This window comes from Mirounga angustirostris, unplaced genomic scaffold (assembly GCF_029215605.1).
Source record: "Mirounga angustirostris isolate CCGP_5_RB_7025 unplaced genomic scaffold, mMirAng1.0.hap1 SCAF_11, whole genome shotgun sequence".
Taxonomy (NCBI): domain Eukaryota; kingdom Metazoa; phylum Chordata; class Mammalia; order Carnivora; family Phocidae; genus Mirounga; species Mirounga angustirostris.
The window spans coordinates 40,942,793-40,967,557 of NW_026991719.1; the positions used below are offsets into that span (position 1 = coordinate 40,942,793).

Here is a 24,765-nt window from a genome sequence, read left to right on the forward strand (position 1 = left end):
CCGTGGCTAGAGTAAGATGATATGGCCACCTCTGGCAGCAAGGGAGGCTGGGAAAATGAGGACCTTGCAAAGGGAGGCAGGATTAGCTAGGCCAGACTTCAAAGGACTAGAATTCACATAACTGCTCTGGGAAGTGGTGGGCCTTTGGAAGGTGAGGAAACCAAACAGTCTAGGCCTGGGGAGGGGAGGCCTCTTGTTGAAGTGTAGGAAGGACAGGCTACCCAGTAAATGGGGAGGGGGAGTCTGCAGAGGGGCCATGAGGAGAGACAATTACAAGAATCTGACAAGATTCAGCTGGGCTTGAAGAGCAGCTACTTCCCATGTGCCAGACCCAGCTCAGTGCCATTATAGAGACCCTGGGGTGAAAGGGCTGTTCTCTTCTCCCTCAGGGTTTACACAACCGAGTTGTAACCCCTCAGCTGTGCCAGGTCTGGGCTAGGGGCTGGAATCAACAGCAATAAAGACACAATCCCTGCTCTAAAGAGGTTAACTGAAAATAGAGGTAAATTATGATGTCTGGTGGATGGGTGGGGTTTGAAAATGTGCAGGGAGAGGGTATTCTGGACCCTCCAGGCCCAGGGAGCTGTGTGCACCAGCGTAGAGGTGTGGGAAGGCAAGCTGTGGTCTTGCTTGTGGGGATGGGTGGTAAGGAAGTCACTGAACCAGAGCCACAATCATCAGCCTGTCTTAGGGGGCAGCCAACAGGCAGGTAGATACAGGGAGCCAGAGACTGAAATATTCAAGTTATCAACAAGAGGTAGGGCTGGAAGCCCCAGGAGATAAGGATGGCAGAGCCTAGTGCAGTGGTTCTCAACCAGTGATCACCCGCAGTGAACACTGGCAATGTCTAGAGACACTTCTGGGAATGAGACAATGAGGGCATGATAACTTGCTATTCAGTGGGTAAAGGGCAGGGATGCAGCTAAATATGCTACAATGCTTCCCATAACAGAAATGTCAATAGCGCCTAGGTTGAGAACCCCTGGCCTGGTGCAATGGTTCTAAACTTTGGTCACAGTCCCCTTATAGTCTTAAAAATTGAGAACGTCTAAAGAGCTTTTGCTTATGTAGCCTTGGAATATTCCACACACACGCAAGAGAGAATGACAATGAAAAAGTATTGTGAAAATAGTTCTGACTTTGTGAAACGCTCCTGAGAAGGTCTCCTGAACTAGTAGGAAGACTCGAACCACAGACTGAGAATCTATGGCCTGGTGCTTAACGTCACAGCTCTGAGTTCGAACCACAGCTCAGCCATTTACCAGCCTGGACAAAATGAATGAACATTTCTGGTCCTCAGCTTGCCCCACTGAAGTCCATAGGTGACCATGATATTTATCTACTGCCTAAGGCTACTATTTACGTGCAATAAAGCACTTAAACAGGGCCAATTATTAGCTATCATTGCTATAACGCCAACAAATATACTGGGCCTGAGGCTGACTTGCCTTCAACACGTTTGCCAAGAAAATAAATCTAGTTCAGGCAGGGAAGCGGCCCGCAGGCCTGGGTGGTGACCTTTTTTGTACCAGGTTTTGATGGACGAGAAGAGCAGTGCAATGAAGGTAGGGCATTCTGGTCAGGCTAACAAAAACTCTCAGGGCAGGGGCCGCGGTTCCCCAGCAGAGCACGGGACCGAGAAAGCCCGGAACCTTTGTGTCCCTGAGCATTCCCCAAAACGTCCTCGTCCATATCGGGGACCTCCGCCTCCACCTTTCCACACAACCTTTTGCCCAGACGCAACATGGCGTTAAAATCCTACAAGGCACCTTTGTCTTTCTTAGTGCCCATCTGGAGGTTTTACCCCGCCCACTGGCCGCAGAGATCACCGCCCAGAGTCCGATGCCCGCCTAGCCCCTCCGCGCGTCCGAGCGTGGGGTCCCTTTCCAAGATGGCAGTAGACCCCTGGCTGTTTGGGGGGCTCTATTTCCGTTTCCGGGACCAGAATCCGGAAGTAGCCGTTGAGGGGCCTCTTCCTATCTCCAGCTGCGGTAGCTGCGAGAGGAGGGCGAACGGTGATGGCGGCGGTCGCAGCGAATGTGGCGGCTGCGGCCGAGGACCGAGAGCCGCAGCGCGAAGTGCCGGGCCTTGAGAGCCAGCGGCGCCAGATCGAGAACGGCGAGAGTGGGCGAGAGCGTCCACTGCGGGCCGGCGAAAGCTGGTGAGGCAGGGCGGCGCGCAGAGCCTCTGCTGAGGGGCAAGTGGGGGCGTTGGCGACGGTGGGGGACGTGACGGCCAAGGTCCAAAGAACTGCCGTGGGGGCGGGGGAGTGGCTTGTGGGACTGAGGACGGGAGGGGCGGGGAAGTGCGTGTGAGTGGATCGCCTTGTCTGGGAAAGAGGCGGGGCCTGTATGGTGGCGCCCGAGGCCTGAGAACAGGAGAGGGTTTGTTGTGGAGAGGCGGGGGGCGGGGCCTGAGAAAGAAACGGCCGTGGGGGCGGGGCCGGGCCTGCGTGGTGGCACTCAGAACCTGGGAAAGGGCGGTCTCGGCGGCCGAGGCCGAGGGGCGTGGTCTGCGTGGCGTTAAGTAGCATCTGGCGGCAGGGGCGGCCTGCGGTTGCTTGGAGCCTGAGAATTAGGCAAGGGGGATGACGTCAGGCAGAAGAGCGGAATCTGAGCCGTAGAGCTGTGGGCGGGAGGGAGGGACTCGGAGCCTGCGTGGTGGAGGGAGCTGGCGCCTGGGAACGAGGCTTGTGACGTGGGCCGAGGGGCGTGTCCTGAGGCCGAGGAAAGACTGCAGAGGGGAGGTGGCGCCTGTGAAGCAGAAAATGGCGCCTGCGAATGAGCAAAGTTTGTGACGCGGCGAGGTTTTTGCCTCTGGCCGAGGCCTTCTTCCCAGGACGGGAGAAAGTGCAGGTGATTGGCACGGGAGGGGCCTTCGATGTTACATTTGCTTTCTGTTGTAGTACTGTTTTGTTTTTGTAATCAGGAGAAATAGCTATTTTTAAAAATGTCAATGCGTATCTTGATAAATCGGCTTGTTTTACTGATCTTGGCTAACCAGTGCTTGAAATGTACTGTTTCTGGGTTTATTTTGTTTCTCACCGAGTTGCATCTCATTGTCTAAATTGTGATATACGTAAGACCTAAAAAGATTGCATAAAACGTTTACGTAGCCCAGATTGATGGACATTCTGTAAAAAATAAACGGCCTGTGCGCTTCAAAAATCTCAAGGTCGTGAAAGACAAAGGATGAAGAACTGTTCCAGATTGAAGGAATTAATGGGATTTAAAGAGTCACGATAACTAAATGCAATGTGTGATCCTGGATTGGATCCTGGAGCAGAAAAAAATAAATTACTTTTTAAAAATCAGGGGTTTTTTTCTCATAAAATTAATTTTCTCTTTTTTACTGTAAAAGATGTTAATGGGGAAATTGGTGAAATTTGACTGAGACTTGTAGATTAGATATTAGTAGTGATAATATCTTGCTTTGGATAATTGTATTGTGGTTATGAAAGAGTATCTTTTTTTTTTAAGGGAATACATACCGAAATTTTTACGGATAAAGAACCATCGTGTAAGCCGCTTACTCGCAAATGGTTGGAAAAAATAGTGTATATAAAGATGTATTTAAAGAAACAATGATCGGGCGAATGGCAAAAATGTTAAAAATTTGGGGAATCTGGATGAAGGGTATACGGGAATTCTTTATATTTTGCAATTTTTCTGAGTCTATTTCAAATTAAAAATATTAAAGAATAATAAAACAAAAATTTGTGAATTCACCATTCAGGTTAAGATTCAGACTGTTAGCTTAAGAAATCCTGTGCCCCTCGGATGAAAATCCCTCTCCCTGCGCCACTATTATCCTGAATTTTTCAATTTGTTAACGTTTTTCCACTTCTGTACGCATCCCTAAGTAGTATTTGTGGTCTAAGCTTTCATTTTATGGAGGATACATGTGAAATCATACTAGATGCCTGCCGTGTGCCCTTCGCATCATATCAGGTGGTACATGGTATCCACATGACGTCATTGGTGACGTTAGCCTTGATCATTTGGTGAAGATGGTATCTGCCCTGTTTCTCCACTGTAAAGGTACTATTTTTCTCTTTCCGTACACAGTAATTCTTTTAAAGACATTTATGTCCATCCATTCCTCAACGTTTTAACAGCTTCCCATCTCGTGCAGTGTAAATGCTAACATTCTTACAATGACTAGCGAGGCTGGTCCCCGGCTCTGATTGCTTCTCTGATCTCGCCTCTGATTACCACCCCCCACCCCCCCAAACTCTCTCCATCCGGCCATACTGGACTCTTGCTGTTTCTCTCACACCGCGGGCATGCTCTCACCTGAGGGCTTTTCTGAGTGAGGTTTGCTCCTTTTACAGAGTTTCTAATCACAGTGCTAGTGAGATACATGTATCCCTGTTACTGGAGAGTACAGAGACAAGATTCCCCAAATAGGGAGTACGAAACCTTTTTTTTTTTTTTTTTAACTGTTGCGCTGTAGCTCTCCAGCAAGGCAAAGCTTCATTCTGTCCTGAGAACAAACAACAGTAACTGGAACGTTTTTTATAGTTCATTTGGATGTGTTCAGACAGGGTTGGGGGCTTCTGTTCCTGCCGCATCCTGCCTTTACAGCGTCCTGGTGACAATACCCTTTAAAATTACCTCACGGGTATGGGTTTCCTTTTGGGGTGTTGAAAATGTTTTGGAACTAGATAGAGGTCGTGGTTGCACAATATTGTGAATGTACTAAATGCCACCGAACTGTTCACTTGAAAATGGTTAATTTTATGTGAATTTTTAAAATTATATGTTCTGTCAATAAAAAAAAATTACCCCACCAATGTTGGTTCAGTATTGAAGCCAGTTCATCTCTGCAAATGTGGCTGATGTGAAGCGTTTTACCTTATCTCCATTTTTTAAATGCTGATTTACTTAGGTGAGAGCAAAGCATCTCAAGGTTCTTTAATTTGCTTTTCATTTTATAGAGGTTTGCTGCAGTGGTCAGGAAATTTGTGTTTACAAAGCATTTCGAAGTCATGGACTAAATCCCCAAATCATCTCTCTAATTAATCAGTATTAATATTTTGCACCTTCTTTTTGTCAGTTGGCAGATCTGGGCAAGGGCAAGTAATTTGGCCATCTGAACTGATTTAATTTCTAGAAGTTTCTATTTTAAGAGTAAATTCAAATCTATGATAATAAAGCTTCCTTGGCAAATTCCAGTTTTTCTTTTTAAGGATGAACCATCTACAAACATAACTAAATCTAAGGGAGAGTGGAGGGAGTCTCTAGAAGGTTTGTGCAGGGTGTGGGTAGTTTCCTAGTAGGTAAGCAGGCAAGGGGTTCTTTGTTCAGGTAAAGGAAGGAGTGTGGCTGGGTTCAGTATTGCAGAGTGGATGGAGATGTGTGAAGGGAAAGTGACGGTGTTCCATTAGAGGTTAAGGACTAGCCTAGGAATGTTGAGGGTTTTCTGTCAGTGGAGAAGCCTGCACAGCACAGGGGACCATTGAGTGTAATGAAGACGTTAGAACTAAATCAACAATTTTCACGTTTGCTTGGTGATTGCTGCTATAGCTCTTAAACAAGGTGGATATGCCTTGACTTCTGGATCTAATGAAAGACTGAAATAAACAGTAGGCCTCTGGCAATTCCCTTGTCATTGAGTCGGTCCCCCTAGTGCTTGCTCAGACTTTGCATGAACCAGGGGGAAGAGAGTTTGTGAGTTTAGGGTCCTGGACTGGGGAATCTTTTGGTAAATAGTAATTGCACCAGTCTTTGTTGCTTAAACGTGAATATGCCTTTTAGCTTGAAAAATATGCAATTATTGAAAGATATTTGCAATTCTAATTCTAATTAGCATAATTAAGCTAGGAAGATAAACTTGCTTTTTGATTTGTCATCTTTAAAAAATACCGAGTTTTTTTTTTTTTTTTTTAAGATCTTATTTATTTATTTGACAGAGAGCGAGAGCAGGAACACAAGCAGGGGGAGCGGGAGAGGGAGAAGCAGGCTCCCGGCAGAGCAGGGAGCCCAATGCGGGGCTCGATCCCAGGACCCTGGGATCATGACCTGAGCCGAAGGCAGACGCTTAACGACTGAGCCACCCAGGTGCCCCCAAAATACCGAGTTTGTTAAAGAGTACACTTATCACAATGACCACTGAGTAATGTATAGAATTGTTGAGTGACTATATTGTACACCTGAAACTAACTCTGCGTTAACTATACTAGAAATAAAATTAAAAACTTAATAAAGAAAATGTTAAGTTTGGAAAATGAAAGAGCTTTTATAAAAATTTTAAGTTCATTGAAATATGGAACATTTTAATCAAACCTAATTATGCCTATTGCCATTCCTTTTGTAGGGCAATGGAGTAAATCTTTGTGTTATCTCCCAGACAGTAGTTTAGCCATAAAAGAACATTTGAACAGTATTATTATTCAGAATTGGGGAAAGACAAATCAAGAATAGTTGTTAGAAGAAAAAAATATAAATTGAAGTAAGGACAAAAAATACAGTCAACTTTGTAAAAACGCAGTGATAACTAACAAAGATGAGTAGAAGCTTAACTTTTTTGATGTCAGAAAACACCAAGAGTTAATAATTTGGTGATACAAAATGAACTTATAATCTGGGCATAAAATAATGACATTTGACAGAAAAGGCCCAAATTCTAATTTTCCTCCTTTGGTACATTATTGATGTAACAATTTATAGTAAAGGATTCATTTATATGCCACTATGTACATCTATTTAGACTTATACGGATATATAAGTAATAAACTTAGAACAACATAGTATTACATTTACCATCTGAATAGGCTGACAAAGCTTTTAATAAACAAATAGGAAAAAAAATAGGAAATCCTATTTCCTCATTTATATCCATATTTCTATTTCTCTCTGATTATTGTATCTAGTATAATTGACCTGTTACGTATATTGTTATCTTAACCAGTGTAACCAATTTTCTTCAGACACGAGAGAAAACCAGAGGACAAAAAACATTGTTTAGTAATTTTTTCCATAAGCATGTATTTCATAAGCATTTCAGCAAATTTGAGGAAGCACAAACATAAGTGACTTTAGCACGATCTGTTGTATTTCTATATACTAGCAGGAAGAAACTGGAAAATTAAAATTTAAAAGATACCTTTTATGATCGCATCCTCCCAAATCAAATACCTAGGGGTAAATCTAACAATGTGGGTGCTTCCCTATCAGACAATGACAACTCTGTCATGACTGCCATCTGGGCTGACAGATTATGAGACATCCCAATTTCAGAGATGTTAAACATTTCTAAAGTGTCCTTGAATTGGAGAAATCTGGTATTCTTATTCTGTAAAAATTGGTATAAAACTTCAGGCTCCTGTGAAGACTTTAGAAATTCAGGCTGTAGCCAGGTACGAGGGGTTTTGCTTACTGCTACAGGGTCTTTTTTTTTTTTTTAATTGAAGTATAGTTGATACACAGTGTTCCATTAGTTTCAGGTGTATGCTACAGAGTGGTTTTAATGTTAATTTTCCTTAAAAATCTGCTCTTAAAAAAAGTTGAGTAGTGCCTCCCCTTGCATTGAAAATCCCAGTCACCCTAAAGTTAGAGCTTTAGGGAAGAAGTTAACCTCATAGACTGTCAGTGGAGGCAGTGAAAGCCTCAGGGAAGGGTAGAGGTGGGTTTGCAGGTATGAGTGACGGCGGGGTAGGGGTCAGTGATGGGGTATTCCAGAAGAGTAATGGGAGATTTGTGGCATAGACTACTGGGGCAGGGAGGGTGTGTGTTCCTAGTATGAGTGACGTGCAGGGGGGTCAGTGCAGCAAAAACAAACAACAAAACCCCACCAAAATGTGTGCCTATCTGGGTGACTTGTGACTATTGCAAGGTTTTCTAGGCCTCCATCCCCCCTCACCTCCCTCATCCTTTTATGAACACAGGAAAAGTTGCCATTTTAAAGAATCCCACTGAGGGTTAAATTGCTGGAACACTAATCACTACAGCATGAGAGTAATATTTTTTTAAAAAAGTGTTTATTTGAGGCAGTTAACTATCTGGGATAGCCTCTTATGTGTCAAAAATCCCATAGCAGAGCAGGTTTGTGAGTGAGTGTGGGACCGGGGTTGTGTGTAAGCTTTGAGGTCCAAGCCCTGAGATTGAAACAGTAACTGCTGACATTCATTTAGCATTTTTACTCTTATGTCAAGTCTTTTCTGGACTTGAGACTTGCTCGTGACATTTTACAGGGGCAGGCTTCAGCAGTCCTAAATGTTTATCCTAGGTGTCGTGCGTATAAGAGTTTCTCTTTTAAAAGAGAGCTGGCCAAGCTGTACACTTGAAAATGGTTCAGGTCATGATCCCAGGGTCCTGGGATCGAGCCCCACATTGGGCTCTCTGCTCAGCGGGAAGCCTGCTTCTCCCTCTGCTGGTGTTGCCTCCCTCACTGTCTGTCTCTCTCTCAAATAAATAAATAAAATCTTAAAAAATTAAATAAATGGTTCAGATGGTAAATTTTATGGTATGTGCTGCTTTTTGCCACAATTAAAAAAAATAGAGGGACGCCTGGGGGTCTCAGTCGGTTAAGCATCTGCCTTCAGCTCAGGTCATGATCCTGGGGTCCTGGGATCGAGCCCCGCTTTGGGCTCCCTGCTAAGCAGAGAACCTGCTCCTCCCTCTCCTCCCCGCTCCTGCTCTCTCTCACTATCTCTGTCTCTCTCTCAAATAAATGAATAAAATCTTAAAAAAAAAAAAAAAAAGAACGAGCTAGTTACCATAAGCTAGATCTATTATAAAGCTAAAATAAATCCTCAAAACAAAAATGACAAAAAATGGTGAGATGCAGTCTTTGAAGGAAAACCTTGTGATTCTTTTAGCATTTTAAATTCTTCTCAGTTTCTGAGCAGATTTCCAGAATTTAATAATTCATTTCTTATTCTCCATTTATATATCCTTTACAAACACTGCACACTTAATGAATGGCTAAATCTTTAAAACATTAGCTGTAAATAACGGGTAATTTTCAGCCTAATTCTTTGTTCTGTAATAAAACCTCATATTTCCTGGCACTATGCATGTGGGTTTGTGGTTTGTTTTGTCTTGTTTTGTTTGGAGTTTTGCCATTTTCTGTTTTTAATCAAATCTCTTTTAGTGTCCTAAGAAATTAGGTAATCTGTTAAAACCTGAGTTTCGCTGAATAAATTTTGCTTCTAATTATTTTCATATGTTGGTGAAGCTTTTTTTTTCAAGTTGAGTTCTGGGAGAGATTTCCCTTTTTTATTGAGATAGAATGGACATACAACATGGTATGAGTTTTAGGTGTACGTGAAATTTGTCATGTCGACTTGCAGTGTGTTGATCCTTTTAGTCTAATCACCATGGGAAGTGGTACCACTAACTCCAGGTAACCATGTGACACCCTTGTTACCTGTCTGGTCCAGGTTCCTCGTGGAGCAGCACTGGTACAAACAGTGGGAAGTGTACGTGCAGGGAGGAGACCAGGACTCCGGCACCTTCCCTGGCCGCATCAATAATGCCGACCTCTTTGAAGGTACCAGGCCTCTCCCTCCCCATCCCAGCCAAGCCCTGGTGTTCTTGTCCCCTCTGTGCTTACAACAAACGATCATAAGCCTCTTCACTGAGCTATGTCATTGGTGAGATGGCCAGAGTGACTTACCACTTTCCTTCCCCGATTCTTCCTCTACCGCCTTCCTCTGCCCCCGGCAGACCAGGTAAACTGGCGCCTCAAGAAGGGTTTAGTGGAAGGTGAAGACTATGTGCTGCTCCCGGCGGCTGCTTGGCATTACCTGGTCGCCTGGTACGGTCTAGAGCATGGCCAGCCACCCATTGAACGCAAGGTATAGCGGATGCGGACGGTGCTCAGGGCGGATTCTTGGGGGATGCGGTGGGAGAACGGCCTTGTAGGCCCAGGATGGGTCTCGACCAGTGTGTACCTGGGTCTCCACGTATGCTGTGTAGGTAGCACCCTGTCTGGGCTCCTCCCCGCTCACGTATCTTGGTGTGTCCCAGGTGTGTGTTCGTCTGCATGCATGCTCCTCTGATCTTAGAGGTCGTCGTGCCTGTGTCTGTGTATCTGTGTTACGTGGGTGCGCCCGCGTATGCACCCCTCCACCTTCCAGGTTGTGGAGCTGCCCAGCGTCCAGAAGGTCGAAGTGTACCCAGTAGAACTGCTGCTTGTCCGGCACAGTGATATGGACACACCTCACACTGCTCAATTCAGCCATACAGATTCTGTTGGTGAGTCTGAGGGCCACGGAATGAGGTAGCCCTCCCACAGCTCGGTGACCTAAGAATGCCTGGGCTTTGGCTGTGGCCGACTGAGAAAGCATCGGTCAGACTTTGGAGGACCAAGAAGGTATTGATCGAGTTGGGCGGAGGCCCTGAGGGGGTGCTCTAGAGTCCCGAGGGGGGGCGGTGCGAGCTGCATTCCCGTGGCTTAGATGGTCTGGCAGGCTGGGGGTCTCAAGTCCCGAGCGGGCATCCGTCGTTCGGAGAGCGTTCGGGGACACGAGGTATTGGCCGAGTGTGCCCAGTCTGTGAGGGTGAGTCAGGGGCTGATGCTGAGATGGGTCGATCACTCAGGGTCTCAGGAAGACCTCGAGTGTGCTCTGCCACCTTCCACAGAGCTCGTTTTGCGCACCGCCCGAGAGCAATTTCTGGTGAGCCCCCAGGAAGAGACGCGGCTGTGGATCAAGAACGCAGAGGGCTCTTTTGAGAGATTGTGCAACACGCGCGTCACACTTCTTGACGCTGCCCTCAAGACTGGGCAGGTGAGGGTGGGGAGGGCCTCCTGCTCACCACCCGTGCTCTCCGGTTGCGGGCAGTGAGGGTGAGGCGCCCAGAGGCCCTGCAGGAGTGCCTTTCCTGCTTCTCTTTTCTCTTCCTCGACCCAGGTGGTCATCATGGAGACCCGAAACAAGGATGGCACTTGGCCCAGTGCCCAGCCACAGGCCGCGTAAGCCTCTAGAGTGTCGGGCACAGAGTGGGGTCCCCCCAGCAAGCAGGATGACTGAGTTCACGAGCCCATTTCACCTGCACGTCTTGGCCTTCAGCTGATAACCGCTTCCCCTCCACCGTAGGAGCACTGCGTTGGAGGAGGAGGAGGCGCTCCAGGGCCAGCCAGGCATCTGTGGTCTCACCAACCTGGGCAACACGTGCTTCATGAACTCGGCCCTGCAGGTTGGGCGGGTAGAGCTGCGTGTGGCGCAGCCGCAGGGGCGGGCTTCAAGTGGCGAGGACTGGGGGGCGCTGCAGGGCACGGGGTCAGGTTGAAAGCTGGGGCCCCACGCGTCGCACTTGACGTGCCCACGGTCCTCCCTGCAACACCAGCACCTTCTCCCTCGGCTTGCCCGCTTCCCGGGTTCTTCTCTCCTTTGTCACCGCGTTCTTCCTTTTCTCGAAATGCTGCTGCCTTCTCTCCGCCACCTTTTTGTCCCCCTCCCCCCCTTTCTCTCTCCTTCCTCTTTGCTTCCTTCTCTCTGTCTCCACCTTGGTCACCCCTCTCCCCTCTCCTCTGCCCCATTTTCCCGGGCCCTGCCTCCTGCAGTGCCTCAGCAACGTGCCACAGCTCACGGAGTACTTCCTCAAAAACCGCTACCTGGAGGAGCTCAACTTCTGCAACCCGCTGGGCATGAAGGGGGAGATCGCAGAGGCCTACGCGGACCTGGTGAAGCAGGCCTGGTCTGGCCACCACCGGTCCATCGTGCCTCATGTGTTTAAGGTGTGACTCAGGCCTGGGCTGCCCCTGCCCACGCACCCCCCCCCCGACTCCCTATCGCTCTGACCACCCTGCCCATCTTCTCAGACCAAGGTCGGCCACTTTGCGTCCCAGTTTCTGGGCTACCAGCAGCATGACTCACAGGAGCTGCTGTCGTTCCTCCTGGATGGGCTGCATGAGGACCTCAATCGTGTCAAAAAGAAGGAATATGTGGAGTTGTGCGATGCTGCTGGGCGGCCAGATCAGGTGGGGGCACTCCTCAGAGACCCCTATGCTGAGAGCTCCATTAAAGCCACCAGGGCCTCTGCTCCAGGGATCCTGTGGCCTCCCCGGGGTATCCCACACCCCACCTGACCTCATCTCCAACCCTAGTCCCAGCCCGGGCTCCCGCCCAGAGTTAACCTTCCTGCCCAAAGAAACCCCAGCCTGACCGTGAGCACAGCCTCCAGGTAGCCCTGGCTGTGACTCTGTCTCTGGACTTTGCCATGGCCCTCACCTGGACTTCATCCCGATTCACATCCACCCCAAACTATGGTTTCCCCTGCCCCAGGCAAGCCTTATCACCCAACATGACACTCTCAACAGGAGGTCGCTCAGGAGGCCTGGCAGAACCACAAACGGCGGAATGATTCTGTGATTGTGGACACTTTCCACGGTCTCTTCAAGTCCACGCTGGTGTGCCCTGATTGTGGCAACGTGTCTGTGACCTTCGACCCCTTCTGCTACCTCAGCGTCCCACTGCCTGTCAGCCACAAGAGGGTCATGGAGGTCTTCTTTGTCTCCATGGATCCTCGCCGCAAGCCAGAGCAGGTATGGGCTCATGGTGACGTAGGAACGTAACGAGGGATGTAGTCAGAGGTTGATGACTCTGCCATACCTTAATGTTGCCCACACTGACTCACCACACCCCCCTCTGCTCTTTTGTGGACATGGTTTCTCCCTCAGCACCGGCTCGTGGTCCCCAAGAAGGGCAAGATCTCGGATCTGTGTGTGGCTCTGGCCAAACACACTGGCATGTCGCCAGAGAGGGTGAGGCTCTTGGAGGCACAGGGAGGGTAGGATTTAGGGGCAGGGGGCCTGGGGAGACCTTGCAGACTGACCAGCCTCCTCTGCATTCCGTTCCCAGATGATGGTGGCCGATGTCTTCAGTCACCGCTTCTATAAGATCTACCAGCTGGAGGAGTCTCTGAGCAGCATCTTGGACCGAGATGATATTTTCATGTGAGTGAGGGGACCAGGAGACTTAGGGGTGCCTCAGGAATCTCTTCCTCTTAACCAACTTCCCTGCCCCCCCTTTGGCCTGACTCACAGGGCACCTGCCTTGTGCAGGGCTTTGGTCATGGGCCTTAGTAGGGCAGGAGGCTTGGGGCTGTCAGTGGGGTGGGTGAGACATCCTTATACAGGGTGTTCTTGGGTGTTTTCTTTCTTGTTCCGTGATGAAGTCTCCTGTTTCTTCTTCGTTTTATTCAGCGGTCACTGAGAACTCCTCTATCTACCAGGTGCTCGAACCGTGTTCGTTACTCCTATTGCAGTCCTCAGAAACCAACAAGGATTTTGGAAATAGGGAACACTAAGATATTTTCTGAACATAAGAGTATTCAGAATAAATTTGAAATCTTTGGGTAACTAAAACAGAAAGTGCAGGGGCGCCTGGGTGGCTCAGTTAGTTAAACATCCGACTCGTGATTTTGGCTCAGGTCATGATCTCAGGGTTGTGAGATCGAGCCCTGCACCAGGCTCTGTGCTCAGTGGGGAGTCTGCTTGAGATTCTTTCCCTCTGCCTCTCCCCCCACTTGCACTTGTGTGCATGTTCTCTCTCGCTCTCGCTGTCTCGCTCACTCTCTCAAATAAATAAATCTTTAAAAAAATAAAATAGAAAGTGCATCCTGAGTAGAGAAAGTCTTTTTAAACCAAGGAGGGTTTTCCAGAAAGAAAATGGTTTTAGGTCCCTTTGTCACTAAAAATTTCTGTTACTCTCCTCAGCGCTTTCTTAACCACCAGAGCGCTTTGTAAAACATCACGCAAACAAAGTGTTGTACCATCTACCAGTCTGTAAAGCACAAAACACCGGGTGGCTCTTCAGACCCTTTAAAGAAATATTTTCAGGCTGTGAGGAGTGGGTGGGTGAAGCAACTGGGGCAGAGTCCCCAGGTCCCTCTGGCGTGTCCTGATCAGGTGTGACCCGACGTTCACCCCCTACAGATACGAGGTGTCAGGCAGGTCTGCTATTGGTGAGAACTCCAGGGAGGACGTCGTGCTTCCTATCTACCTGCGGGAGCGCACCCCAGCCCGGGACTACAACAACTCTTACTACGGCCTCATGCTCTTTGGGCACCCGCTCCTGGTGTCAGTGCCCCGTGACCGGCTCTCCTGGGATGCCCTCTATCACATCCTGCTCTACCGCCTCTCGTGAGTCTGCCTTTTGGGGGGCCGGCGGGGGGAAGGTGGAGTCTGAACTCAGACCTGGGTGTCGAGCTGCTTATTGCCAACCCTCTTCCACTTCCAAAAGACAGCTAAGCTTAACGTGGCCAGAGAGGAACTTGGAGGGGTTTTTTTCTTGGTCTAAACCTCTGGCTTTGCCGCTGCCTCTCCTGGGTGTTGGGGGTAACAGGGGTCAACAAAATGGACAAAATACACACGACTTTGTCTCATACTTGAGTACCCTGTCCTTGGTGAGGCATGGTTATTTGGATTTTTACGAAGAGATCTCCACGGTGCCTGAAGTCCAGAGTCCTTACCGAGGCAAACAGAGCAGTGCGCTGTCTGACTTTATCTCTCCTTCATGTTGCACTAACAGGTCCATTGCTCAGAGGCCTGCCCTGATCAAAGTTTGCAGTTGATGGTGTGTTATTTAAAGTGGCTCCCCATACTTAAGCTCCATACTCCTTAGCCGTGGCTCACGAGACCCTACCTTGTCAAGCCACCTCTTCATGCGTTTCTGTGTCATCTCTTGAGACCTTCCAGGGTCAGCATGAATGACTGCTTGTGTGGGGCTTTGCTGGTGGTTTCCCATCAGAAGCAAAGTAGAATCCTGGGCCCTGGACTCCCTGCCCTCGTGCCCCTCCTCAAGAGTCTCCTGTGCTCTCTTTGCAGGCGCTATGTGACCAGGCCCAGCTCGGATGACGAGGACGATGGGGATGAGAAAGGTGAGGAGGAGGAAGGAGAGAGGATCGACAAGGATGAGGGTCTGTACAGGCCGTGCCAGGGCCCAAGGGAGGGTCAGTGGGGGCGGGAGGTCCACCTGGATGCACATAGCTGCTCAGCCACTTGGGGCTCACACAGACCCGTGTCTGCCGCCCTCCCCTATCCTAGCAGACATGGAGGATAAGGACAACATCCCCAAGCCGGGACATGTGGCTGGGGGCAGCTCCCAAGATTCTGGGCCGGAGCAGGCTGGGCCCAGCTCCGGAGTCGCGGGCGGGAGCCGGGCCCCCGTGGACAACTCCCCTGGACCATCTCACTGGCCCCAGAGGGCGCGGCGCAAGCACCTGTTCACCCTGCAGACAGTGAACTCCAATGGGACCAGCGACCGCTCGACCTTCAACGAGGATACCCATGGTGTCTCCTTCAGCTGTGAGCCAGGGTTGGGAGGCGGGAGGGGGGTTTCCTTGGCAGCAGGGCCCATGACCACCTCCCTCGCCCCCAGCCCAGCCGTACATTGCCATCGACTGGGAGCCAGAGATGAAGAAGCGTTACTATGACGAGGTGGAGGCTGAGGTAAACGGGATCCCAGTTGCTTGCGTCCCGCCCCCGCAACCCTTCACCCCCGCCCCTCCCACCTCCAAGCCATGACCGCAGAGCTCCCAGGGTCTCAGATTCCTAGCTTCGGGGTCCATGTCCTTCACCACGGGGCACGTGTCTTCTGCCTCCGCTCCCTTTCACGTGCTGTCCACTCCTGGCCTAGGGCTACGTGAAGCATGACTGCGTCGGGTACGTGCTGAAGAAGGCTCCCGTGCGGCTGCAGGAGTGCATTGAGCTCTTCACCACTGTCGAGACTCTGGAGAAGGAAAATCCCTGGTGAGGGGCCAGGCTGGGGTCTCTGGGGTGTAGTTGGGTAGGACCCCCTGCCCAGATCCCTCCTTACCGGTAAATATCCCTCACTCGGACCCTTCCTGCTACTCTGGCCACCAACACCCAGGCTTAGTCCCACCTGAGAGCCTTTACCTGTTTGTCCCTCCTTCCAGTCCGGTTATCTGCAGGACCGGACTCCTTCGTTTTGCTCAGGTCTCTGATCAAACGTCAGCTTATCCGAGATCTCTCTTACTACCCTGTTAGAAGCCACTCCCCCCAAGCCATCCCTCCTTCCGTTCCCTCCCCAGGCTCTCTGTAGCCCAGCATCACTCTTTTCCTAGCTCAGTAATACCACTTGTTGGCATGTCCTAGATCCCCTTTTGCTCATTCTTTGTTTTTTTTTCCATTAGAGTAAACCCTTGAGGGTGAAGACTTTTAATTTTAAGTATCTGTTGTGTGTCTCTGTCTCTTCTCACTGATTGTAATGGTGGGTGGCGGGTGCAGGAGGCACTCAGTAGCTCCTTGCAGGATGAACAAAATATAAAGGGACAACCGAGAAGATAAAACCGGTCTCAAAAACTAGAGCAACATCTCCGTGGAGCAGGGAGGGACAGAAGTACAAAGTAGTGGCCACAGGACTAGGCCGTAGGTGGTCAGTAAGTACCTGGCAAGTGAGTGAGTGGATAAAATGGAGAAGTAGACGGACAAAGGCAGGCTCTAAAATAAGACAAGCATCTCATGGACCGGAAACGAAAGCAAAACACACTAGTATAAAAGCGTGACAGCCTGGGCAGGTAGATAGTACCTGATGAATGACAGGATTTTAACACGTGGAGAGGGCCGACTGGAGTAATGGGCGGGCTGGAAGGAAGAGCAGCGTCTCTGTGGACCAGACGGGGCCCGTGGGGGCCCCACAGAACAAAGAGCATGCAGTAGGCGCTCAGCGAGTGTCTGTGTGCTGACTCGGGCTCTTGTTTGCAGGTACTGCCCCACCTGCAAGCAGCACCAGCTGGCCACCAAGAAGCTGGACCTGTGGATGCTCCCTGAGACGCTCATCATCCACCTGAAGCGCTTTTCCTACACCAAGTTCTCCCGCGAGAAACTAGACACCCTTGTGGAGTTTCCTATCCGGTCTGGGCTGGGTCCAGAGCAGGGTGGTGTGGGGGTGGGGGTGGCGGGGGGAGGCAGGGAAGGGGCTTTCTGGGAGTAACCCTGTCCTCCCCCGCAGGGACCTGGACTTCTCCGAGTTTGTCATCAAGCCGCAGAACGAGTCGGCGCCAGAGCTGTACAAATACGATCTCATCGCAGTTTCCAACCATTACGGGGGCCTGCGTGACGGACACTGTATGTGCCGGGCTGTGGCAGGGCTGGCCCGGGGTCAGGGGGCAGGATATCCCGTGTGTGACAAAGCTGAGTGAGCGGGGGGGGGGGGGGGGGGGCGGGAACGTGGGAAGCTCTCGGGGGCAGGGCAGTAGGTGTGGACAGCACCCCTCTCTTGCAGACACGACATTTGCCTGCAACAAGGACAGTGGCCAGTGGCACTACTTCGACGACAACAGCGTCTCACCTGTGACTGAGAACCAGATTGAGGTGGGCGCTCCCCCCTCCCCTCGCCCCTCCTCCCGACCCCCACCCCGCAGCCAGCCGGTCCACACTGACTCCTGTCCTCTCGCTGCAGTCCAAGGCAGCCTACGTTCTCTTCTACCAACGCCAGGATGTGGCGCGTCGCCTGCAGCCCCAGCCCGGCTTAGCTGACCCCCCGGCATCCCCTGCCTGCGGTTCCCCACCCAACTCTGAGTTCATGGATGTAAACTGAGGGGCCCCGGCCCTGCCGCAGGGAAGGAAGCCATCTCCGCTCTCTTCCTTCCCACCGCCCCCCCCTTACCCGTGTTAGGCGCCCCGTGCCAGGCATCGCAGGCTTAGTCGTGGCTACTGTTCTCGTGCCGCTGTATTGCTCTCTCCCGGGGAAGCAGAGGTCGTGTCTCCTCCCGGCAGTGTGTTCCCTGCCTGTGTTTGCCCCTTAGAGCATTAACCTTCCCTTCTATTCTCTATTTATGGTTGTCCCCTTCCCTCTGTCCTCAACCTGGGCTGTTCTGAGGGGGTGGTGGTGGGGTGCACCTGAACACAGAGTGTATTTTCTTATTGAGACCTTGTACCTTCCGCTGTGTATATATAAAGTGCCAGTGTGTTCCTTGGCGGTGTGGTTTTTTCCGCAGGTAGTTCCCGAGCGCCGGTCGGATGCCTGTGTGCTCGCGTGTGCTTACCGAATGCCAGGTTGTGTGATGAATGCCGCGCCGAGTGCTTGTCGGGCGCCATTTCGGAGGTGTTTGTTAGCACCATCTGAACGCTGGACACGATTCTCAGCACTAACCGCGTGTCCAGGGTTTTCCTGAGCATTTTACACACTGACTCACAATCCTCACAACGGTCTCGTGTGCGAGTTGTCATCTCCGGTTTCAGATGGGTAAACTGAGGTACAGAGATCAAGTAATTGCCCAGGTTCTGTCAGATCAGCACACCCCGTTCGTTACACTGGTGTTGGGTCCCGGAGGGGGCGTTTGACCTCTCTGGACCCGAGACAGAAATCTTTCTGTGGACATGGCCTGCCCTACAGTGGATGTGGGAAACGTACCCCTGGAACAGACAGGCATCCCTGTGGGCAAATGTGTGGTTTCTGAACCAGACGACCTCCCAGACCCCCACCTGTGTCCTCAGAGGAGAACTGCGGAGGCGGCACCTGACCCAAACCAGCCAACCCGACAGGACAGATGTGCTGTGTCTCTGTTGTCCCTATACTTAGCCCCCCTGCACCCCCCCCCCACCAGGCAGGGTCCCTCCAGCCTCATCCCGGAGAAGAGGAAGATGGAACCCCTACCACAGAACGGGAACAGCATAGTGTGTATGGGTATAAGACACCATTTGAACACCGAGCATCTCCCAGCTGACCCTTCGTGTAGGCGCCAACCACCTCCTCTAAGAAACAGCTCCCATGGGAGCCGCTGCGGGGTGGAGCAGTGTGGACAGATGTGTGGGATGTGGATGTAAGCAAGCCCGCAGCCCCTCACACTGAGGAAGGGAATCTTGCACAGTGGCGGTTGGGGGACTGTTCCCACAGGAAGGCCCTCAACATCCCCCTGGCAAGCCCCACTCAGGGTCACTCAGCCCAGCATTAGCACCCGCAAACCTCCCAGTCACGCCATTGACCCGGGCAAGAAGGGAAGTAGTTGCTGCGAGGAACCCAGCTCAAACTGAAGTAGGCAAAGATAAATACTGTTTCAGGTAGGACCAGATCCAGGAACTCAAAAAAGCAGTCATTTAATCCTCATAAAGACCATATGGTTTGAACACTTGTTACCCCATTTTGCAGATGAGGAAGCAGGTGTAAAGAGCTGATTCAGAATGGGCTTTAAGTACAGAAAGACCTCATTACCCATGCATCATCAGTCCTGGACGAAGACCTCCTAAAGTGAACCCATTTAAAATAACTTCCCTGATTTAACCAAAAATGTCTTGAAATGACAACACGAGGGGCACCTGGGTGGCTCAGTCGGTTAAGCGGCTGCCTTCGGCCCAGGTCATGATTTCTGGGTCCTGGGATCGAGTCTCACATCTGGCTTGCTGCTCAGTAGGGAGTCTGCTTCTCTCTCTCCATCTGCCCCTCCCAACCGCTCATTCTCTCTCTCTCTCAAATAAAATCTTTTGAAAAAATGACAGCACACATAATCAGAAGAGAATCCTAAGAGTCAGAATCACATGGGCGCCTGGGTGGCTCAGTCGTTAAGCGTCTTCCTTCAGCTCAGGTCATGATCTCAGGGTCCTGGGATCGAGCCCCGCATCGGGCTCCTTGCTCAGCGGGGAGTCTGCTTCTCCCTCTCCCACTCCCCCAGCTTGTGTTTCCTCTCGCTGTGTCTCTCTCTCTGTCAAATAAACAAAATCTTAAAAAAAAGAAAAAAGTAGAAATGATAAGCCTGAGATAGGTAATAAAATTTAAGAAACCAATGGATAAGAGGCGCCTGGGTGGCTCAGTTAAGTGTCTGCTTTTTGCTCATGTCATGATCCCAGGGTCCTGGGATCGAGCCCCGAGTTGGGCTCCCTGCTCTGCGGGGAGCCTGCTTCTCCCTCTTCCTCTGCCCCTCCCCTTGCTTGTGCTCTCTCTCTGTCAAATAAGTAAATAAAAAAATCTTAAAAAAAAAAAAAACACGGGTACCTGGGTGGCTCAGTTGGTTAAGCAACTGCCTTCGGCTCAGGTCATGATCCTGGAGTCCCGGGATCGAGCCCCGCATCGGGCTCCCTGCTCGGCGGGGAGTCTGCTTTTCCTTCTGACCCTCCTCCCTCTCATGCTCTCTCTATCTCATTCTCTCTCTCAAATAAATAAATAAAATCTTTAAAAAAAAAAAAGAAAAAAACCACAATGGATGAGTTGAACAACACATTACACGTAGCCAAGGAGGAAATGGGTGAATTGGATATAGGTTAAAGCAGAGGCTGGCTCAGTTGGTAGAGCACGTGACTCTTGATCTCCGGGTTGTGAATTTAAGCACACGTTGGGCACAGAGCTTACTTAAAATAAGTAAATAAAATATATTATGGATAGAGGTTAAAGTGTACCAAGGAATGCATCTTCTAGACTTTAAGTTAGACTAATACTATATTTTGATAAACTAGGGCTAGCCAACTAAAGAATAGGAAAGGATATACATTTCAAACAAATGGAGGGAAACAGAATGATGAATAGATCAACCCAGAAGGGAAAATAGAGCAAGGTGGATGGATAGAGAGCACATACATGCGCATTTACAAAGTCAGCTCTGTCCCAAGGGAGGGAACTGGGAACCTGGCTGCACTTTGAGACCATGGCTGCCACCATGCCAGGGAGGGGGTCGGGTGAGCGTGGGTAAGAATACCTAAAACTTTCCTACGACTTTGAAGATGGCTTTCTCTTGGATGGATCTTGCTCCGTTGCTGTAAAACTCTGTTCTCCAGGGCGCTGACACGGTTTGTTCTGACAATTCGGCTTGGCATTTGTTTGTTTGTTGATGTTTCTGTTGGAGAGTGAGAGCTTGGAGCTTCCTAGTCTGCCATTTTGCTGATCCCACTCCCCTTGTGTATTATGTTTTAAGTGTGTTTCTTAACACACTTAGGTAGCATGTAGTTGGATCTTTAATCTGATCCAACAATATCTGTGTTGTAATTGGGGTGTTTAGATTATTCAGTTAATGTGATTATTGACATATTTACCTATAAGTTGAGTCTTTCATTTGGCTGTTGGTTTTCTATTTATCCTATTCCCTCTTCTCCTTTTCCCTTTTTCTGCTTTATTTTGGGTTAGGTATTTTTTTAATGATTCCACTTTAGCTCTTTTGTTGACTTATTAGCTCTAACTCTTGGTTTTATTTGCTGATTGCTTTGGGGTTTATAGTATACAACTTTTTTTTTTTAAAGATTTTATTTATTTGAGAGAGAGAGAATGAGAGAGAGCACATGAGAGGGGGGAGGGTCAGAGGGAGAAGCAGACTCCCCGCCGAGCAGGGAGCCCGATGCGGGACTCGATCCCGGGACTCCAGGATCATGACCTGAGCCGAAGGCAGTTGCTTAACCAACTGAGCCACCCAGGCGTCCTATAGTATACATCTTTAACTTCAAGTGACAGATACCACTTCACATATAGTATAAGAACTTTCTGAGAGCATGCTTCCATTTCTCCCTGCTTAGCCTTTAAGTTGTTGTCATCATGCATTTTACTTTTGCATTATAAACCCCATGATACATTGGTTTTTTTTTTCTTTAAATAGTCAATTGCTTTAAAGAGATTTAAGTAGCGCCCGGCTAGCTCAGTCGGTAGAGCATGAGACTCTTAAAGAGATTTAAGTAATAAGAAAAGGAATCCCATATATTTACCATGCCATACCGTGGTTACTACTTCCAGTGCTCTTCATTCCTTTGTCTAGGTCCTGATTGCCATCTGGTGTCACTTGCCTTCTGCCTGAAGGGCATCCTTTAACATCTCTAATAGTGTAGGTCTGCTGGTGATGAATTCTCTCAGTTTTGGAATGTCTGGAAATGTCTTTGTTTCACCTTATTTTTTTTAAAAGATATTTTCATGGGTATAGAATTCTAGGTACACAGTTTCTAGTTCTTTCAGTATGTTAAAGATGTTACTCCAGGGACACATGGGTGGCTCAGTCGGTTAAGTGGCTGCCTTAGGCTCGGATCATGGTCTCCGGATCCTGGGATTGAACCCCGCATCGGGCTCCCTGCTCAGCAGGGCGTCTGCTTATCCCTCTCCCTCTGCCTCCTCCCTCCTCTTCATGCTCTCTCTCTCTCTCAAATAAATAAATAAAATCTTTAAAACAATTTAAAAAATGATGATGTTACTCCACTGTCTTCTTGCTTGCATTGTTTTCCAATGAGAAATCTGCTGTCATCCTTATCCTTGTGCTTGTATACCTAGCATGTCCTTTTTGGCCCCTGGCTGCTTTGAATATTTTCTCTTTAGCGCCAGTGTTGAACAATTTGATTATGATAAGCCTTGGTGTAGTTTCTCCATGTTTCTTGTGTTTGGGTTTCTTTGAGATTCTTGGATCTCTGGATCTCTGGTATTCATCAAATTTGGAAACATTTTGGCCAGGATTTCTTCAATTTTTTTTTCTTTTTTCCTGAAGCTCCCCTCTCTCTTCTCCTTCACGGACTCCAGCTATTCATATATTAGGCTGCTTGAAGTTGTCCCACAGCTCACAGATGCACTTTTCATTTTTTAAATTCTTTATGTGTTTCATTTCCTTTTCTTTTTTATAGAATATGTATGTATGTATGTATGTATGTAGTATGTATGTATGTAATCTCCCCACCCAACGTAACGTGGGGCTCAAACTCCTGACCCCGGGATCAAGAGTTGCATGCTCCACCCACTGAGCCAGTCAGGAGCCCCTATGTGTTTCATTTTCAGTAGTTTCTATTGCTGTGCCTTCGAGTTGACTAATACTTTCTTCTGCAATGCCCAATGTGCTGTTAATCCCACTAGTGTATTTTTCAATTCTTCTTTATATCCTCAGTGTCTCTATTTAACTTTTGGAACATACAGCATACAGTCATGCTAATGTTAATAACTGTTAATGACCTCTGATAATTTATCAGGGTCAATTCTAAGTCGGTCTTGATTAATTGATGATTCTCCTTATTATGGGTTGTGTTTCCCTGCAAAGACATTTCTGGTAATCTTTGGTTGGATCCTAGACATTGTGAATTTTATCTTACTGGCTGCCGGATATTTTTGTCTTCCTCTAAATCTCCTGGGTCTTTGTTCTGTGATGCATCTAATTTTCTTAGAAACAGTTTGATCCTTTCAGGTCTTGCTTTTATGACTTGTTAGGCAGTTCCAAAGAAGTGTTTGTTCTGAGGCTAATTATTCCCCACAACTGAGTCCTCTAGCTCATGACCTGTGAATTATGAGTGTTTCCAGTCTTGCCAGTGAGATTAGCCTCTGTTCCCCACCCTGTGTGAAAGCTACGCATTTGTTCCCTATAACCCTTTCAGATGGCTCTGTCCCCAGTCTCGGGCAGTTTCCTCACACATGTGCCCTGACTGATACTCTGCTGACTATTTGAGGAGGACCCTCTGCAGATCTCCAGGGTCCTCTGTGCATTAATCTCCTCTCTGCTACTCTGCCCTATGGACTTTAGCCATCCTGGTTTCCATGGACTCTCTGCTCTGTCTCTTTGAGTTGAGGGGTCTGCTGGGCTCTGCCTGGGTGTCCCTCCCTACACCGCGGCCTGGACAATCCCTCTAGGCAGGAAGCTGAGGAATTCATAGGGCTCATCTCAATTGTTTCCTATCTCTCAGGGAACACTGTCCTTCATTTCCTGATGACCCTTATTTTGAAAACGATTGTTTCATGTGTTTTGTCTGGTTCTATTGTTGTTTCAGGCAGGAAGATAAGTCTTGTCCCTGTTGCTCCACTATGGCTGGAAGCAGAAGTACTTTTCCTCAACATTATTAAATTGACTTAGCTGTTTGTTTTCTCACTTCTTGAGATGAAAGCTTAGCCCATTAATTATTCCAACTTTTTGTCTCAATATATTTGTACTCTTAGGTACTAAAAGACAGAAATATGGATTGTAAAAACCTCACAGACACTGATTTGTTACTTTTAACACTGTTGGGTTCTTTAAATTCATTGAGTAAAAAAAAGTGATACATTTGTGAAATGCTTATAGTTTTTTTGTGCTGTTATAATCCTTGTCTTGAAAAAAGTTTCCTTAACAACTGGACAAAAATGGATATAAACATGAGTATCTATATTTTATTTTTTAATACAGAGGTTTTTTAAAGATTTTATTTATTTGAGAGAGAGAGCATGAGCAGTAGGAGGGGCAGAGGGAGAAGCAGATCCCCGCTGAGCAGGGAGCCCAACACAGGACTCAATCCCAGAACCCTGGGACCATGACTTGAGCTGAAGGCAGACACTTAACTGACTGAGCCACCCAGGTGCCCCAAGTATCTATACTTTAAAAACATTTTCGGGCGTCTGGGTGGTTCAGGTGGTTAAGCGCCTGCCTTCGGCTCAGGTCATGATCCCCAGGTCCTGGGATCAAGCCCCACATGGGGCTCCCTGCTCAGTGGGGAGTCTGCTTCTCCCTATCCCTCGGCCACTCCCCCTGCTTGTGATCTTTCTCTCTCTCTCTCTCAAATAAATAAATAAAATCTTTGAAAACATTTTCTTATACGACCTTCTAAAATTGTACGTTCTTGGGCGCCTGGGTGGCTCAGTTGGTTAAGCAACTGCCTTCGGCTCAGGTCATGATCCTGGAGTCCCTGGATCGAGTCCTGCATCAGGCTCCCTGCTCGGCAGGGAGCCTGCTTCTGCCTCTGACCCTCCCCCCTCCCATGTGCTCTCTCTCTCTCATTCTCTCTGTCTCAAATAAATAAATAAAATCTTTAAAAATAATAATAATAAAAAAATCAAAAAAAATTGTACGTTCTTTCAGTGCAGTAAGGAGAGAGGAGAGAAAGCAATCTGGAAGTTAAAAAGAAATATGGAAGGCAGAAGAAAGCAAGAAAGGGGAACAGAAAAGT

General features: G+C 48.7%; 1 protein-coding gene across 6 annotated transcripts; it reads left to right on the forward strand.

The window, feature by feature from the left end:
* The first annotated feature begins 1,946 nt into the window (after positions 1-1,946).
* Positions 1,947-17,884, forward strand: USP11 (ubiquitin specific peptidase 11). 6 transcript variants are annotated; one of them, XM_045876861.3, is made up of 21 exons: positions 1,947-2,161; positions 9,386-9,495; positions 9,672-9,802; positions 10,085-10,202; positions 10,590-10,735; positions 10,859-10,920; positions 11,045-11,144; positions 11,512-11,685; positions 11,770-11,928; positions 12,268-12,492; positions 12,628-12,711; positions 12,809-12,903; positions 13,885-14,091; positions 14,776-14,828; positions 14,995-15,255; positions 15,329-15,399; positions 15,587-15,699; positions 16,675-16,824; positions 16,922-17,037; positions 17,195-17,283; positions 17,372-17,884. In XM_045876861.3, exons 1-21 carry the CDS (start codon positions 2,019-2,021, stop codon positions 17,507-17,509), a joined length of 2,745 nt encoding a protein of 914 aa, XP_045732817.1. In that variant the 5' UTR covers positions 1,947-2,018; the 3' UTR covers positions 17,510-17,884. The 6 variants fall into 6 exon arrangements, with proteins under 6 accessions (XP_045732817.1, XP_045732834.1, XP_045732825.1 ...); XM_045876878.3 differs by having other exon boundaries at positions 1,949-2,161; positions 14,995-15,240; XM_045876869.3 differs by having other exon boundaries at positions 1,949-2,161; positions 14,998-15,255.
* The last annotated feature ends 6,881 nt before the right edge of the window (positions 17,885-24,765 follow it).

What these genes read in the sequence shown, in the direction of transcription:
- USP11 (XM_045876861.3), top strand. Translation starts at nt 2,019, where the DNA reads ATGGCGGCGGTCGCAGCGAATGTGGCGGCTGCGGCCGAGGACCGAGAG. An exon ending in CTGCCCTCAAGACTGGGCAG is followed by an intron (nt 10,736 to 10,858) that starts GTGAGGGTGGGG and finishes TCCTCGACCCAG; the next exon opens with GTGGTCATCATGGAGACCCG. An exon ending in CCATGGTGTCTCCTTCAGCT is followed by an intron (nt 15,256 to 15,328) that starts GTGAGCCAGGGT and finishes CCTCGCCCCCAG; the next exon opens with CCCAGCCGTACATTGCCATC.